General features: G+C 38.0%; 1 protein-coding gene across 31 annotated transcripts in view; it reads left to right on the top strand.

The window, feature by feature from the left end:
- The window catches only part of DLG2 (discs large MAGUK scaffold protein 2), a 981657-nt gene that overhangs the window by 713577 nt on the left and 248498 nt on the right, over window positions 1-19582 (top strand). For 26 of the 31 annotated variants that reach the window (XM_072326879.1, XM_072326880.1, XM_072326878.1 and 23 more), the window contains one exon: window positions 11718-11873. The exons of the other annotated variants lie outside the window; for them this stretch is intronic. In XM_072326879.1, coding sequence (XP_072182980.1) covers window positions 11718-11873 — 156 coding nt within the window. The remainder of the gene's footprint in view (window positions 1-11717; window positions 11874-19582) is intronic. 31 annotated transcript variants of the gene reach the window in all.

Raw genomic sequence — 19582 nt, 5'->3', positions numbered from 1 at the left:
CTTTGAGATTAAGTTTTGACTAGGTAGTGCTATGGTTGATCTGATCTACTGTTGACAATAATCCTGCTTTAAGTGTGAGACTGGATGAGACGACCTATGGAGATCCTTTCTAACCAGCTTTTCTGTGACACAGAGAAGAAAGAAGTGATTAGTCTTTTCATTGTTATTGTAGAGTATTCACTACTAATAGAGAAGACTTACTTGTCAAGAAACAAATGAAATTATAGTCCAAAAGTCCCATAGCTTTAGATGGAGATTCCTTCTGGCTTTGACAAACAATATGGGCAAAAGATGCATAAAATAAGGAACTACTATCGCTTTACTTCCTTTTTATCTTCTGAAAATAACAGGATCAAACTGTTCTACTTCAATGGATAAAAAAAATAAAATCACTTTAACATTTAACTCTGGGTAGACCTTAAAAATCCCAGGATAGAAAAATCGTCTGAGTTATCTGTTTTGCTCTGGAAAGCATATTTGATTTCTTTTATATGGATCTTTGCAAAATAACATTTTCTGGATGAGGAGGAGGTACTGGGTGTTGGGAGGGAGTAAATGGAGAATCACTAGGTTTAAGTCCCATGGGAAATTTTCCCTATATTGAAAGTTTTTTTTCTCCACTGTTTCGTGGTATCTTACATAAACCATGCTGCTTGAATTGAGGATATTTTATAGAAACACCTTTAAAGATGTATTTAAGCACATATTTGACTGTTCAGGATTAAACATTACAAAAAAAAAAAAAAAAAAAAAAAAAGCTTTTTGTTATAAAACAACAATTTTTTAACAGTGGTTTTGGCTTTCAATAAGTACAGAAGTAGGGGAAAAGAACTGCAGATTTTAGTAGTATTCCTTTGAGATATCAAATGCATTTGCTTAGATTATCCATTGACATAACACTGCATTTTTGAAAAGGATATACATGACAGAAGGAGTTAGCTGTATTTCTTGCTAGTTTTTTTTGATGGGACAGAATTGAAGTTCATGTCTCCCAGATGAAAAAGAGCATTGACGTAGGTAGGGCTTTCAAATCATGAATTTTACACCACGTTTTTGACTAATGTTATTATATGAGTGATGAATAAAAGTTATGTAGAAATATGCTGGTGCAGTTATATGAACATGACATGTATTACTAGCTCTGAACAACTGAATTGCTGTGCCTAACCTAAAAACAGCTTGTCATTTGCCTTAAAGAGAATGGATTGAGGATAGTAACATGGGGAGATTGATAATTTTATTCATTCTTCCTATTAAATCATTTGTAACTTTGGTAGATTAGTTGTTCCAGCTAGTATTTTAATGCTTTCTTTCTTTCTTTCTTTCTTTCTTTCTTTCTTTCTTTCTTTCTTTCTTTCTTTCTTTCTTTCTTTCTTTCTTTCTTTCTTTCTTTCTTTCTTTCTTTCTTTCTTTCTTTCTTTCTTTCTTTCTTTCTTTCTTTCTTTCTTTCTTTCTTCCTTTCTTTCTTTCTTTCTTTCTTTCTTTCTTTCCTTCTTTCTTTCTTTCTTTCTTTCTTTCTTTCTTTCTTTCTTTCTTTCTTTCTTTCTTTCTTTCTTTCTTTCTTTTTCTTTCTTTCTTTTCTTTCTTTCTTTCTTTCTTTCTTTTCTGAGGCTGGATTTGTTTATCTAATTTTTAAAATCTAATATAAATTGCAGCTGTTATTTTTAAAGAAAATTTAATTGACCTCTATTGTTATCAAATTGGAATGTATATAATTTAAATAATAACAGCTTCATTATTTAAGGACAGCAGGAAGAATTACATGGCTTAGTTGATGTTAAAAATTATGATGTATTATGAGTACTGTAATAGCCCATATGTAGCATGAGGCTGTTGAAATCTGGGAGATGATGAAGTTCAATTCACGCAGTATTTCTTCTTCATCTGTGAAAATCTGTTTAAATACCAATAAACTTAAGTCTTTGGGGGGGGGGGAAAATGCAATTATATAGTAAAACTATTTCAGATTCTGTCCTCATACTGTAGCATAACAAACCTTTGCTGTTCTGACTAGACTGTTTAAAAAAGGCAGCATGACTGAGCACATCATTATATGGCCAAAGCTTTGTCTTTATTCATTTCATCAAGCTTTCTTGATGCATGCTCTGAATGCCCAGTCCTGTCAGATGTGAACTTTGAAAAGACGGAAGGGATTGAAAGGGTGTTTTTGGAAAGGAATTACAGTGAGGTTGGGTGTGAAAATGCAGAGAGGACATACCTGTTGGGCAACCAAATTTAAGATAAGGAAGGGCATCAGTTAGAAATGGAGGAAGGGACATGAAGAAGCAGTAGTGAAAAGTATCGTGAAAGGAGGCTGAGGGGACACCTTATTGCTCTCTTCCAGTATCTGAAAGGTGCTTAGAGTGAGAGCGGGGCAAGTCTCTTCTCACTGGTGACAGGATGAGGGGAAATGGCCTCAAGTTGCACCAAGGTAAGTTTAGGTTGGACGATAGAAAACACTTCTTTACTGGAAGGGTAGTTAAACACTGGAATAGAGAGACCAGAGATATAGAGAGAACACTGGAATAGAGAGAACCACCCAGAGAGGTGGTTGAGTCACTGTCCCTGGATGTGTTTAAGAGCTGTTTGGATGTGGTGCTCATAGATATGATTTAGCAGAGGGTTGTTAGAATTAGGGTACTATGGTTAGGCTGCAGTTGGACTTGATGATCTTTATGGTCTTTTCCAACCTGAGTAATTCTGTGATTCTACGAAGAACAGCAGCAATGAATTTCAATGCTGCTGAACCAGCAGCTCCTTCAGACACTGACATGAGAGTTTAGGGATAATTGATAGTTGTACAGGAAGACAAGGATAAGGTTCAGAGGTATAGATCATGTAGGAAAGGTTGCTAATAAGATGCTGAAGGGTCAAGTTAGGGCCATTTGTCTGCAATAATGTACAGAAGCTTGAAATTTCAGGGGTTGCATGACACATGCATGAACCCTGAAGGCAATTTGTTATATGCTCACAGTTTGCATTGTCTGTCCTGAAGGATGACAGCCTACTGCTGCTTCTGGTTGCTCCATCTCTCATGTGGTAGAGATCTCATGCTCTCATTCTTCAATTTACAATTCTGCTGATGATCACATAGATTTCAAAATAAGGTGTTCTTAGTAGTATTTCTTTCTTGATTTAGCTTTTTATCAACCTTAGAAATTATAGAAAAATAATAATAATAATAATACCATTCAAATTATACATAAAATGTTCAGTTAGAAAAGCAGTAAATTCAGATCAGCTGTATAACCTTAAATTGGACACTTGCTGAAATACAGTGTAACTGCACTTAGCTATACCACCATCTAGCAGTGGCTACTTGTAGAATCTTGTCAACAGCTTTTGTGAAAAGCATTCTATTTTTTAGTTTTATATTCTGTACACATCAACTACTTTACATTTCATGTATTCAGTACAAAGCCTTTATCTTAAAATAATTGTTAAGTTTTAGAAGTGAGTCACAATTTTCTCCTTAAAATTTTATCTCACTACTCCAAAATTATTTTAAATAATATCTTCCTCTTGTAGTTTTATTAATAATTAAAGCTAATTTATTGCCAAGTCTGCAATGTATTTATTGCCTGCATGTATTCAATCAGCCTGTCACAGATTTCCAAGGAACAGGATTTGACTGTTTCCAGTAGTGGCAGTGAAATTTAATTAAAAATAAAAAAACAAACAAACAAATAAATAAATCAGAGCTTGAGTTAGAGAATTATAGAGTCACTGAATCACCCAGGTTGAGAAAGATCTCCAAGATCATCCGGTTCAATGATTCACCTATGACCAACATCTCCCACTAAACCATGTCCCTTAGTACAACATCTAAACATTTATTGAACACTTCTACAGTCAATGACTCCACCACCTCCCTGCGTGGCCCCTTCCTGCGCCAGACCACTCTTTCTGAGAACAAAATTTTTCCTTCTATACAATCTGAACCTCCCCTGGTGCAACTTTAGGCCAGTACTGAAGGTCTGGCCTCGCCAGATCTGAGTACGGAAGAACCATCACCTCCTGGCTCCTGCTGGCAACACTGTTTCTGATACAAGCCAGGGTGCCATTGACCTTCTTGGCTACTTTTGCACACTACTGGCTCATGTTCAGCCAAGCATCAATCAGGTCTATTTCCTCCACACAGTGTTCTAGACACTCTGCTTCAAGGCTGTAGCATTGCCTGTTGTTGTGGCCAAAGTGTAGGACCTGGCACTTGGTCTTGTTGAACTTCAAATCATTGGCCTCAGCCTACTGATCTATTCTGTCCAGATTCTCATGGAGATTTTTGAAATGTATAGTAGGATTGGCAGTTAAAGTATAGACAGAAATTTTACATGTTTAATAGTGCACAAAGATGCTAAGTACAGAGCACGTGTATCTGTGGACATAAACTCTTAAAGCAGGTATTACCACTTAAGAAAGGCACGCAGGGATAAGTGTAATTACTTCTGTGACAGTGTCATCTCAAAACTCAAGAACAGTCAATAACAACAAAGGTAGTTAGAATATCTGATAGGAAAGGAAGAGGGTAGTAAGCATGGTGTTTTTCTGTATGAATCTGTAATGCATCCAATTCTTGAATACTATATGGATTCAGCTGGGGGCACCTCCAGACAAAGGTGACAGAGAAATAAGCAGTTCCAGTATAGGAGGAAAGATGTCAGGGAGAACTAGAACAGAGATCTATAAAAGTAACTATAGCATGGAAAAAAGTAGCAGACACTGACTTCTAACTCAAAGACAGAGTTTGCAACACATTTCCAAGTAAGCTTAAAATAGAGAAAAATAAATGTTTTTGAAATGTGTTACCAGTGTGTAACAGACTTATTAACCTTTAATTACCTCTGTATTAACACAGAGGTAGCAATTTTTGGTAAGTCTCAATGCCACATGATGTTTCTGTGTTTAGGAAACTCACTGTGTTTAAATACAGATAAGTGCACAAATTCACAGTGGATAGGCCAGCTAAATGCAGCTTGCTTGGCTTTTGTTTCTGGTCCCTAACTGGTTAATTTTCAGCATCTGAGCAGGGAAGAGTTATTCTTTACAGTCCCTGTTTCCTAAATATCCCCTGCAAAAGACTAGCGCAGATGGGCTGCAGTCTGGCATCTCACGATTCCTATGTGAAGCATCCTTCCTTTCCATTACTGCAACAGAAAATCGTTACTGAGTTTTTATCGAATTAAGCAGTCATTTTGTTTCCTAAGTCCTCATGTGTAAGTCTAATGAGTGTAGGAGTAGAATATTAAAAGATCTAAATTATAGTGTCATACCTTGTTGTAGGCCATTCCACTCAAAAACATGATTACAGTGATTAAATTGTATTACAAAGAAAACCAAAGCATCCTTACTTTTCATTGCAGTGTTAAAATATTGGTATGATGTCACTAGGGCGATGGACATTATCTACCTGGACTTCTGTAAAGCCTTTGGCATGGTCCCTCATCACATCCTTCTCTCTAAATTGGAGCGGTGTGGATTTGAAGGACAGTCCATCCAATGGATTAGGAATTGGCTGTCTGGATGCAGCCAAAGGGTTGTGATTAATGGTTCTGTGTGAGGGTGGAGGCTGGTCAAGAATGGTGACCTTCAGGGGTTGGTCTTGAGACCCGTGCTCTTCAACATCTTCATCAGTGACATAGACGATGGCATCAAGTGCACCCTCAGCAGGTTTGAAGACTATACCAAGCGGAGTGGTGCCATTGATACATTGGAAGGAAGGGAAGCCATCCAGAGGGACCTGGACAGGCTGGAGAAGCAGGCCTGTGTAAATCTAATGTGGTTCAATAAGGCCAAGTGCAGGGTGCTGCACTTGGGTCGGGGCAACCCCAGGTATTTATACAAACTTGGGGAAGATTTCCTTGAGAGCAGCCCTGCAGAGAGAGACCTGGGGGTCCTGGTGGAAAAGAAGCTGGATATGAGCCAGCAGCGTGTGCTTGCAGCCCAGCAGGGAGAGGAAGGTGATCGTGCCCCTCTACTCAATACTTGAGATGCCACATTTGCAGTACTGCATCCAGGCCTGGGGTCCCCAGTACAGGAAGGACTTGGAGCTCTTGGAGCAGGTCCAGAGGAAGGCCACTAAGATGATCAGAGGGATCGAGCACCTCTCTGATGAGGAAAGGTTGAGGGAACTGGGCTTGTTTAGCTTGGAGAAGAGAAGGCTCCAGGGAGACCTCATTGCAGTCTTCCAGTACTTGAAGAGAGCATTTAAACAGGAGGGAGAACTCCTGTTTATGAGGATGGGTAGTGATAGGACATGGGGGAATGGTTTTAAACTAAGACAGGAGAGGTTTAGGTTAGAGATTAGGAGAAAGTTTTTCACACAGAGGGCGGTGACCCACTGGGACAGGTTCCCCAGGGAGGTTGTTGATGCTGGAGGCATTCAAGGCTAGGCTGGATGTGGCTCTGGGCAGCCTGGTCTGGTGGTTCGCAGCCCTGCATATGGCGCTGGGGTTGAAACTAGATGATCATTCTTGTCCTTTTCAACCCAGGCTATTGTATGATTCTACGATTCTATGATATGATATTAAGCCCTTGTTTCACAACTGCAAAAAACTGCAAACTTTAATGCTCATGAACATAGCAGTTATTAATTAACAAGCTGAGAAACCATTGATTGTGATCAGGCTGGGTAGGTTCAGGAAGTGGTTGTTCACCGAGAGGTTGGTTGAGTACTGGAAGAATAGTTCAAGGAGCATCTGGGCCCTTGGCAGATCCTTGATGATACTTGTGGGTCCATTCCAACTAAGGATATTCTATGATTCCATGATTCTATGATTTTCTGATTGTAGAAGTACTCCCAGAATGAACTGGAGTAACATCCTTTAGGTATTTTCTTCCTGCTCTTCACACGTTGTCTATCAGTTGAAATAAATATGTTATGTGAGTGTTTTCATCTTATTCAAATTGCTAGGGTGTAAACAGTGGGGGAAAGAAAAGAAAAAAAGAAAAAAAAGAAAAACAAAAAAACACAAAAAACAACCTCAACTTTTTGATTTAAATAAACTATTCTGAACAAGAATGTGTATGGTTCTCCTAGAAGGTCATATGAATGAGAAACTTAAGAAATCAAAAGACACGTATATATGAGTCACCACTCTGGAAGGCTTCATTTCTATTAAATTGCCATTGATTTTTGTTTTATTGGTGATGTACTTTTAAAGACATTTCTTTTCACACTCTTAACACAAGAATGTGTTATCAATAATAATATATTACTTGTTGTTACTGAACTTGAGTACAATTAATTATTGCTCCTGAGAAAAAAAGATATTATTATTGAAGACTTGTAGCACTGTGAAATTTATTTCCTCTTGCATTCAATTGGCCATTTCTTGACTATAGTTTTGCAGACATAATATGATAGGAGAGCTTAGCTGGTTGCCTTCCATATCATAAAAGGTTTTAAAATCCCAGAAATGAAACTGTTCACATTTAATATTCTATGTGTTAGCAACTGAATCCTAGCAAACAGGATTCTGCAGTAAAGAAAAAAATGTTAAAATTCAGTTGAGCATTATGGATGTTGCTGAGCACAGTTTTAGTAAGGACATTTTCTTTTAAAGTCTGTTGTGCAGTAAAGCCAGCCTGAAATAATAACACAGTGATGTTCCAAAAACAGGGGGGGGGGGGGGGGGGGGGGGAGACTGTAAACAACTGGGAAGATTTTCTCTCCTTACGCAATCTTTTATGAAATAAATAAATAAGTCTGTTATCAGATCAATCTGCTACCTCTCTCTGTTGCTGTTTGCTGTTCTGCCAATTAGTCAAACCTTTCAGCAGAGATCTTGCCTCACTGCGGCTATGGTCTATACTGATTAACTGTCCCAGCTTTCAAACTTTTGGGAGCAGAAAAGTAATTTATTGCTACGGCTGCTCAAACTACCATTTAAAAGCTTACCTTGTGGCATGGAGTAGCTCAGTTCTCCAGTCAGTAAATTATCTGCTGAGGCTCAAGAAAAGCTATGCTTCTGCTTATGTTTTTTGATACTTTTCCACTGTAGTTTTACACCTGATTCTCATAGTAACTTAATTATTCCTGTCTGTGTAGAGCCAGTAGCTGTTGCTTTCAGTAATCACATGTTAAAAATAGCAACATTTGCTTAGTATTCATTTCAAACCTCTGAAGCTGTATCTGTTGTATCTAGAAGTGATGAAATTGCAAATAAACTGCAATGATTCAGTCCTTAAAGAATACATAGCCATCTTTTAGGTGTTTGTTATGGCATGGTAAATGACCTGCTGCATGTCTTTAAAACTCACTTGAGGAATGATAAAATCAGACCTCAGTATTTAAGTTCAGCTTGGCTTTTCACTACTCTGCAAGAAAACTTGAGATGGTCTTGCATGTTTGTTTTTTTTTTCAGAATGGTACATTAGAAACACTTTATAAAGAGTATTCTTTTATGTTTTCCTTAACCCATGCTCAGAGAGGACAATCTGTCTCTGTCATAGCTCTGGAGAAGAAGAAATGTTAGACAGGATTTACCAGGTGGGCTGATTCTATTGGACAGAAGTTCTTTCTTCTCCTACCAGCAAGTAGAAATAGAAATGACATGAGAAAATGCTACTTTAGGATTTAATCATTTTAAACATTTAATGAAACTGAGAGGACTTCTTAATTTTTGTTTTTGGGGTGGGAATTGTTGTCTTCTAAAGTTGGCAGATGCTCTGGAAGGTAAGTACTAGTCTGCATAGAGAAGGTGAAGTGTCAGGAGGAGATTTTAAGATACTCTGCTGCAGCAAGTATTACTTTGAAAGATTAAATAGCCTAAATAAAATGCAGGTGGTGTAACTAGGACAGTCATCTGTTCTGTACAGTTTAATAATTTTCTGCTTTTCTGCCATTTATCTCAACTTTGAGTTATTTTTACTCTACTTAATTCACATTTGCAAGTCAAATTGAGAGATAAGTTTATACTGATCTGACCCAGACACTTGATGTTGTATACTGCTTATTTTTCAACTACTTGCTTTTCCATTCCCAATACAATGTTTAGCCAGAGTCCAACGATGCAATTGGTGGAATTAGCATTCAGCAACCTGTCTGGATGAAGTTATCTAAGGAATATGTTCGGTCCATGGTTTTAACAACAACAAAGACTGACATCTGATGGAAAGTAAATGGTTATGACTGTGTATAGTTATAGGCCTTTAAAATAAGGGCATTCTTGTTTTAACTGATGCCTGGAATCCTGTTCCAAACAAAGGATTAAATGGATAAGTTCAGATTCCTGTCCTTAACCACAAGAATTCTCTCCAGCTCATTACAGATGGTCTGTTGTTAGCTATGTCACAGTGTCATTTGTGTTATAGCAACAAGGACTAGTAATGTCAGCACAGTCTCTTTTGAAAGAATTGTTTCAATTTTTTGTTATCCTTCCATTCAGCAAGACTGAAAGGAGTACAAAATACTAAACACTAAGTATGTTAAAATTTCCCGGGTTCCAAGATGATATTTTTTAGTGATGTGTATTTATGTTTAAAGAAGGAATTTGATTTCAGTATCTAGAGTGATGCGGAATGTTTCTCTTCATTTTGCTTCTGGAAGCAGTTTGTAACTGCTTATTAATGTAGCAATTTCTTATATCTATCCATCACTACGGCATGATTTGTGTCTAAGCACAAGCTTGGATGGTCACTCACTGTTGACTCAATTGCAGCTTGAGCACTCACAATATATTTAAAGGGCAGCAACGCTCATGACATCTGCCACTCAAAGATGAGTAACTTGTCTTTAATAAGTAAGGAAGTTGACTGTGGACTGGTTAGTGTCTTAAGCCACAGAGAAATCTACAGGCTGTATTCTTCATTCCACACCAGGGCAATATTTCTTCAGTTTTCACAGTAGGTATCATTTATATTTGATATTTGTTTTTGTTCTTTAATACATTGTCTGAAAACAAAAGTGTTTTTTGAGGGCATAGAAGGAAGTACCAGTCTAAAACAAAATAAATAATAGAAGTGTGGACTTTCTTTTTCCTGTGGATTTTTGGTGCTGAAAACAGCAATTGATTTAGTAAATAAATTATTAAATTCACCCCTCTGAGACAAGTGTAAAATATACTGAGAAAAAATAATTGCTGTTCTAAGTATATTTTTTAAAGGATTGTACTGTATGACTGACAGAATGCTTTATAACCAAATGAGTTACAACTGTGCTATTTTGATAGTTGGTAACCTTGAGTTGCCAATCTTTTAACTGTAAAGTTCTCCCTGGGAAAGTCAGACACAGAGAATTCTCAAAACGTATGTCAGATTGCTATGAATAATTTTATTAGCATTAAGCGAGACCAGTTTTTCAGTGAAGCAGCTACTCCTTTTCCCCCAAAGGATGAAACCAGAAACTAACAACAAAGGAAAATTTGTTCTCTGTATCTGCCAGTGCATCCACAACCATAATAAATGCTGGTACTTGTGAAAGTCACAGCAAAACCACACCCATGTGATGCACAGTAGAGCCAGAAGAACCAAAAGAGTTTCATTAACTGCTTGGCCTCTACGCATTTTCAGGGTTGTGATTTTCATCTGGCTGATGCTGTATTGCTGTGATCAGAGACGGTGCCATATGCTGGATCTTCTGGCAGAAGCTAGGATATGACAGCAATTTCATCTTGGCACTCTCTAGAGCAGAAACTTAGGAAATTATGAGTCAAGTTTCACTCTGCCAATAGGCCCAGAGGTATCTGCTAGGGCCCACACAACATCTGAAGATGTTGCATGGCAGAAAATGTAGTAGATGGTGCATTTTTTTCTGAAAACTGCTGGTTGTCTCCTGTGGATCCCAGGCTGGTACTGCATTCCCTTCTTCCCCTTTCCCCCATGGGCTTTCTGGGAAAATCATGGTAAGTATTGCCTCCATCAAGCTGCTGGCCTTCAGACAGCAGAAGAGAAACACCAAGTGATCTCTCAGTATCAGTTTTAGGGCATTAATCCTTGTGTCTGGCCTCACAGGCTGCTGTCCATGGTTTGGAACAGCAGTGTGAGATGTCTGTAGCTTTGTCAACGAGGTTACCTGTTTGGGATGTAACGTGCATAATCACACATTGAAGGCTGAATCTGTAAAGAGAGCAAATGAAATTTGCTTTAAATGAATTGACTGCCAGTGAAATGAATGGCTTACATACTTTGTTACCATCTCTATAGTGTTCTAGGATGTGGCTCGTTTTGACCACTCCTCTTCTGGTAAAGCTTCAAGAAGCTGTGACAGGAGAATGGTGTTTTAACAAATAATATGTACTTCATCTTAAATTACTGGTGAAAAATACCTCTTTTCAGGAAATAAACATCATAGTATCTTCTAAGTGATACAATAAATAATATACATAGTTAATAAGATCACAGAAAGCTATTAGATTTAAAAAAAAAAAAAAAAAAAAAGTAAGAAAAAAAAATGGAAAGAAAGAAAGAAAGAAAGCAGAGCATTTGGAAAAAAACTGTCACTGAAATTCAGAGATAAGGTCTTCCCCATCAGTACCACATTTCCTATAAACCAGTTTTATGCCATGCTTATGTTGGATCTATGTAAGCAGTTGCTCATATGCTGTAATATTGTGTTTCAAATTCTGAAGTTCCCTTTAACAACACACTTTACTTGTCAGAAAAGCCCTACTGAAAGGACCTTGACAGATTTGCTGTGCATGCTTTTAAAATTATTGCTGTTTTTTCTTTATGTTCTCAGCCACTAATATGCACCTGATCTTTTGTCTCTGTATCACCAGGCCTCCTGAACCTGTTTACAGCACTGTGAACAAACTGTGTGATAAACCACCTTCTCCTAGGCACTATTCCCCTGTCGAGTGTGACAAAAACTTCCTTCTTACAGCTCCCTATCCCCACTACCACATAGGCCTGCTCCCTGACTCTGAGATCACCAGGTACTGCATGCGCTTCTTCCTCACCTCCTTTGTTAGAATGCATGAACATCGCTAGGTTTATCTCATAGTTTGCACCTTCACCATAGATCTTTTTCTACAGCTTGTGCTTATTTTTAACCATGCTTTCACATTTGCACCACTGGAAGATATATGCTACTTTGGTATATAATTTTGGTCATCCAAAATCCAGTGATGATTACAGGCAATGTTTTAATCCATTGGAATGGTGCTCTAAAATAGGCTATGTCATATCTATCACATTTTACAACTTAATTCAGTACACATTTCTCTGTAATTATGTAAAATGACCAAGACTTCACTGAAAGCTGTGGTAATTCAGTTGAAATTCAATCATTTTGTTTCTGTGTTGTGCATAGTTGCTTTTTTTTCACTGACTATCTTTGGGTTTACTGAATAGCCGCATAAGCCATTGAAAGAAAATGAGCAAAAAAAAACCCCATAACCTTACCAAGTCATAGCTGAAAGCATATTTAAAATTTAGCAATCCATAGGCTAGCTGGGCTCTTAGAAGACAGTGAATAAAACCTACAATAATTAACATTTCCATAGTTGAAGAAATGGAAGACATAGCTATATAGCTATAAAATAGTCAGAGATTACCTCCAAGAAAAAGGTTAAGAAATAAGTTAAGGAATATATTACACTGTTCAAAACTATAAGCTAGTATAACTTAGCCAAGTATTCTGCAGATTATTAGAGTAGTAACAGACTATTTACAATCAGGATCTAGGAGACCAAAGTTAGGCACAAGTTTTCAAGTAGGTATTTTGCACTTCCTTTGTCAGGATAATAAATGGAAAAAAACAAACATCTTATATATTCTACAGCAGAAGAAAAAACAATTATATTTGAAACTTTGATTGTAGGCCTTTACCACAAAAACAAACAAACAAACAAAACACTTTTCAAAGAAAAGGAACCACAGGAAGAAGAGAGTGTAAGTTTGTAAGAGGAAAGTAAAACAATAAATTAATGTACGATACAATAATAGGAAAGAAACCCTGGAGATTAGAGAAACATCTGTGAAAGACATTGCAGTACTACAAAATAGAAAGATAAATTAAAAAACCTTATAAGACTTGCAAGTGAAGAATGAAGCAGATGTGGTAGGATTATACAGAAGCTGTTGGTTTCTTATGATGAAAACTGTGTGGCTTTTAGAATTTGTAACAAGATGCTTAATCATGGCACAAAGTGATTAGTCCAGCTGTTGAGAACAGTGCAAATATAGTTGAAAAACATTGATAAGGAAAACATTTTATAAAGGTGCTAAGCACTGGTAAATCTGTCCACAGTACCTGAATGTCTCTGCAGGTACTGTCTTGAAGGAAGTAACTAGTCAAAAAGTAGTAAAATGACTTGGGTTCTTTAGGAAAACAAGTAATTTGCCTGTAATATCATAATGCTTCTATGTGTTTAGAGACAGACAACAGAAGAGATCATTATAAAAGTATTCCTTAATCAATAAAAAAGAAAAAAAAAAAAAAAAAAAAACCTGAACTCAAAAGTGGAAGTAGTGGCTTCTAGGGGAATTTGTTGCCATGTAAGTGGAGCTTCTTAACCTTAGACAGGCACAATCCATTGCTCAGGAAGTTATCTCGATAGTTAGGACTATCAGGTCTATGGAATTAGTGTGGGGAAAACAGCTGAATTTCTTAAAAGGTACCACCCACCAACCACCTACTCAGATGCCAATAATCAGTGGAGCCCTTGAGAGCTCATACAATTGGGCCATTTGTGCTGCTAGGAATTCTCTACATCCTTTTTTTTTATTCTGTGATTGAGCACTCACTTGGTCATCAGACATTTGATGATTTGACATCATGACAAACAGGGGTTTGTTCAAATGTCAGCTAACATTTCTCTTTAATAACAAGGTTTTATTTCTCATCACCTAGTTTAACATAAAACTAAGCCCTATTCCCTGTACATTTAACTAGTTTCAGTGTTCCAACAAAAACTACAGAGAGATAACAAAAAGATGAGAAAAGACACAACGCATGGTTTAATGCTCTGCAATATGCTTTGCTGCATGCTGTGACAGAGGCGACTGATTGCTATCATTTATTTTTCCTTCCCACTGTGCAATTACATTTAGATGGAAAATATGACCATTTCTGATATTCGCAAATGCTGTCATCTTTTCCCCTGGACTCTTTGAATAATTGACCATGGAGGAAGCCATTTGAAATATTTTTCACCAAGATGCCTTTAGTGAGGAAACAGACAGCATTATGACATATACCATAATCCAGTCTCCTAAACAGACTCAGTATTTACATTTGGACACTGTATAGCAGGGAAGTATTAAGCTCATTTTAAACCTAATAGAAGTGGCTATTTTTCAGAAGTGTTCATTGTGCACAGCCCTACATTTCAGAAAAGTACTGTTGTCTCAGGGATGTGTTGTGTTGAGTATTCGGAAAAACCAATCCATACAAAGACATTCTTCTAAATCTGCAGCTGTGCTACTACTATGACTATTGAAAACTGTGGTACAAAAAAATCTCCAAATATTGACTAAGTACCTTGAAAGGTCTCCATTTATCTACCTGAATTCCTCCCTGTTTCTCCAGTTTATTTGCTCCCTTGCTCTTCAGTCAAACATAAAAAGTTCTTGGTCTTCTTGCAGGCTTCCTTGAAATAGGTTTTCATTAAAATTTGTCAGCCCTAGGCTTGTGGAGGAAGTTGCAGTGATTGTTTGCTTGTTTGGTAACTGCAGTCGTTGTCATATCTCTGTGTTCCAATACGGAGAATCTGATGGTGAACTTCAAATCATTTGGTTTGACAAATAACTCTTCCAGAGGAAGAGGAACATGATGTCTTGTTCTCCCAGCTGAAATGCTTGTAAGCCAGCCAACTCCTTTCAAATTACTGCTCCAGATAATTTGTCAGCCACTCCTCAGATGATCACTTTGTCAAGGCTCATTAACTTAATAGGCAAAGAGAATTCATAGGCCAAAGCTTTATTTGTCTATAATAAATTTGAGTTTATAACCTTTTCTTTTATGGTGATCTGTCTGGGTCTCTTTGTAGCTTAGCAGTCTAGAAGAATATACTCCAATTTTAGGATGAAAGTAGTTTGGTTTTGGTCAGTTAATGTGAACTGACATCAACAGTGCTATGTTGATGTACAACAACTGAAAGTATGTCCCATTGAAGGCAGAAGTAGAGAGAGAATTTTGGAGCAGTAAATTTTCCTCTGAGAGAACCAAGTGTGAATGGAGCAGGAAATTCATATTCTGTCCTCTGTTATTATTATCATTATTGATGGACAGTCAACTGAATATGAGCCAGCAGTGTGCCCAGGTGGCCAAGAAGGCCAATGGCATCCTGGCTTGTATCAGGAATGGTGTGGCTAGCAAGACCAGGGAAGTCATCCTGCCCCTGTAGTTGGCATTCGTGAGGCCTCACCTTGGGTACTGTGTTCAGTTTTGGGCACCTCGGTACAGAAAGGACATACAGGTACTGGAGTCGGTCCAGAGAAGGGCAACAAGGCTTGTGAAGGGCTTGGAGAATATACCCTATGAGGAGAGACTGAACGAGTTTGGGCTGTTTAGTCTGGGGAAAAGGAGGCTGAGGGGAGACCTTATTGCTCTCTTCCAGTATCTGAAAGGTTCTTAGTGTGAGAGCTGAGTTGGTCTCTTCTCACTGGTGACAGATGACAGGACAAGGGGAAATGGCCTCAAGTGGCGCCTGGGTAAGTTTAGGTTGGATATCAGGAAAAACTTCTTTACAGAAAGGGTTGTTAAGCACTGGAATAGGCTGCCCAGGGAGGTGGTTGAGTCAACATCCCTGGATGTGTTTAAAAACCGGTTGGATGTGGTGCTCAGGGACATGATTTAGTGGAGGGTTGTTAGTTACTGTACTATGGTCAGGTTGTGGTTGGGCTCAGTGATCCCTTAGGTCTTTTCTAACCTGAGTGATTCTATGATTCTATGACAGCTATGTGTATAATTTGGTTACTGTTAGACAAAAAAAAAAAAAAAATGCAGCTCAGAGGCTAACAGCATTTCTGCAAGTAAGAGACATTGTTTCTTCACTATGTAAAACAAAATGCTGTATTAGTTAAGAAGTGCTGAGAACCGCATTGCATTCGCAAGACACACTTCAGTTCTGTCCAGAATTGACTTCCCTGTCTTTAGCGATATCCTCTTGGCACTAAGGTTACCAGCACAGTTTTTGCTAAAAGCCTGCTCCAATATTGATTTGTGTTTGTTTTTTTTCCATGGGTATTTACTTTTCTCTTAGGCTTTTGATCATGAAATGGTGTGACTGAATCAATATTTTTTTAATGCATGTAGTGGAAGGAACCATGCTTTCTAGTCATGGGAGAAAAGCTAGTCAACATCCCTGGAAAATAAAAATATGGGGCTTGGGTGCCTGGATTGAAAATATTTGGCTTACTTTTAGAACCAAGATTAGTTTCTTGAAGCCGGGATCAGTTCTGACTGACACTGATTTGCAGTCTTCGGCAGTGTAGTTAAGGATTTTGTGCTTTGTTTTCCCAGGCTATGAAAGGATCTAAACAGTGATCACACAGAGCTTCTCTGAAAACTAATGCTATCTGTGACAGTTGCATTCTCTTATTAACAGCAGTCTGTGTTACTACATAATAACACAGTGAATGGTTTTAAGGTATCTGATGAATTCATGTCATCATTTCTTGGAAATCTGCTATTTTTTCACCATTGAGAATTAGGGAGGGAGAATAATATTGGTACATGGATCTGGAGCAAAGCCTTTTACAGAAAACGTGCTATTTTCACTGATATTCAGGCATGACTCAGCATCAAAGCAATACATATAAGTGTGCTAAAGAGTCTACACATGAAGTGGATATGGGTAAGGTGCCTATAACATCCATTACCTTAGTGATTGATAGCGGATCTGCTTGTGATGTGTTCCCACATCCTCCACATAAGCACACAATGTCCATTACCCTCAGTAGTATCTTCAGTCAGACTAGTGCATTCCTGCAGTGCTAAGCTCTGCTACTTATGGTCACTTCATTTTAGGGACCCCTAGGACCCCTCCATCTACAGGCAATGAAAGAACAGCTGAGAAGATGTCAATTGCTTTTTACTGATTGTGGCAAGAAGCTATTTCAAAATGGGAGTGGATGGTGGGCTTCTTTGATGCCCACTGCAATTTCATCCTTCTCTATGCAGATTTTTCTTCACAGTAACTGGGGGTGTTTTGCACCAATGACTCCACCACACTGCTCTCTCACTCCTCCTTCACAGAACAAGGGAATAGAATATGACGAAAGCTCATGGGTTGAGATCACTCACCAATTACTGCCATGGGCAAAACAGACTTAGCATAGGGACACTTAGAATAGGGAGATTAATGTATTTTATTGCTTCTTGGTGGCAGACTGAAACAATGGGAAATGCAGGGGAACAGCCTGCTCCACAGTGGGCCTCTCCTGGGCCACATAGAACTGCTGCTGTGTGCCTAGAGCACCTCCTGCCCTCTTTCTGCACTGACCTGCAGCAGGTCTCTTTTGGAGCCTCTGCCCCCCACTATCAAAACCTTGCCATGTAAGCCCAACACAACAGCCCACTGGGAACAAGCTTACTGTCAAAATGATGCATATAGCTGCACCTGTGAGTGCCTACCTTCCAGGGAGGCTCTTGTCATCATTACTGAAACTCACATCATACAGGAGTACTCATCGTCCCATTTTCAGTCCTGTGTGTTTAATATGGGAATTATATCTCCCCAAGCACATCTAGCCATATTCTGAGCTTTCTGAAATGCCTGACAACCTGAAGATGTAATCTATCAAGGAGGCAGTAAAAAGGATAGAGATTAAGAAATCTAGTCTTCAGCTTGCCCCTCATAAACACAACCAAGTTCTTAAATTTAAAATGATTTTTTCTTGTTTTAATCAGATTCATCTACTTGTTAGAAAAATTCAATTACAAAATTGAAAGTGAGTCTCTTTGGGCAAATGATTTTAAATATTTAATATGAGAATTTTGGCTGATTGGTATTTTTTTCCTATTAATATCATGCAATCAACATCTAGATGGATCTGCCTCTTACACAGTCAATGGAAACAAAGTCATCCTGTAGTCACAAAGGAGAAATAGTGTTAGAAAATGAAATGTAAATGTGTAAAATAAGCCTGTCAGTGAAACCACAAGGTGGCAAAAATGACTTTAAGACTTATCTATAACACGTGTGTTATGCTTGCCTGGGCCAGGCTGCTTCAAAATGCAACTCCAGAAGTTCAATATTGTATAGTTTTTTGCAATAAGGCAAAACAAAATCAGCATGAACTGTTTTGATCAACCATCTACAACCAGCATGCAATATCTTGTTGTAGGTTGTCCCTGCTGGGGAATCAAACTCCTGAGACACTTAAATTATTTAGGATCTTTTACAAATGGTAAAAATATATTGCGATTATCCCCTATCACATTTATTTAACAATTTTAAAACACTCCGTAGTAACAATTTCTTACAATTATTATTATTATTTTTAATCCTGACTCAAGTGTTGTCTTTAAGTAAATGATCCACTCATATAACTGTTGTCGCTTATGAAAGAAAAACGATGAAGCCTCAGCCTGTTTTCAAGTTATTTTGCATGGATGAATCTCTGACCTTAATAAGCACTAACATTCCTATAGACTCTCTTATGCCCTTTCCTTTTTATTTAATGAGGAGATTTCTATTTTGGACACTATTAATTAAAACGATTAGGAAGATGCACCTTTAGAAAACTGAGAGAGATGATTACAGGAGAAACTTAATCTGTAGAGGCACAAAATCACTACAGTTCAAGTGTTTAATTATGTAAAGTTACAGGAGCTTTTCAGGTTAAGATGGAATGCTTCAGGTTAGAGCTGCTGGGGTTTATTTCCAGTTGCGCTGATGACTAAATATGTTTACTTGAGCAAATCACTTAATTCTATTTGCCCTACTTTAACTATCAGTAATCTTCTTACTCAGTTATATTGAGAAGGATAACTAATATCAATACACAGAAGTCTGGGGTTTTTTGGTTTTGTTTTGTTTAAAAGGAAAAAAATAAGTTGTTTCTCTTCTCTCATTTGGAAAATATTCTGCACTATGGGAATAGCCTAAGTCTAATGATATTCTTGGCTGCATTAGCCAAAGTATCACCAGCAGCTCAAGAGAGGTGATCTAAGCCACCAGTATTAAAATTTTTCAGCTGCCACCTTTACAGACATACTCACAAAGGGACATTTGGGAACTAAGGAGGAAGACATCTCCTTCCTTTTCAGTCCTATAAGAAAGCTCTGAAATTCAGTCTCTGAGAAAGACAAAGCAAAAAATCCTGAATTTTGGAGTACCTATCCTATGCCATATTTAGATTAATGATGAAGTCTGGAATCAGAAAGTTTAAAGAGATATCAGGTCACTTTTGGCTGGTTCCTGCTTGAGTATTGGCCCATGCTGTCAGACACTCAGTGTGGGGAGGCTGAGGTGAACTATGACCCTTGCAACTGAAATTTTATCTAATGTCTGTTTCACCTGACACTGGTTACCGGTTTCTCTTTATCACACTCATGGAATAGCGTGGGTTGGAAGGGGCCTTAAAGATCATTTAGTTCCAACCATGCTGCAGTTGGCAGGGTTGCCCAGGGCCTCATCCAGCCTGGTCTTGAACACAATCCAGGGATAGTCTGATGATGCTTCAGATCATCTCA

The sequence above is a fragment of the Excalfactoria chinensis genome, chromosome 1 (genome assembly GCF_039878825.1).
Source record: "Excalfactoria chinensis isolate bCotChi1 chromosome 1, bCotChi1.hap2, whole genome shotgun sequence".
Classification (NCBI taxonomy): Eukaryota; Metazoa; Chordata; class Aves; order Galliformes; family Phasianidae; genus Excalfactoria; species Excalfactoria chinensis.
This window is presented reverse-complemented; position numbering and strand designations above follow the sequence as displayed.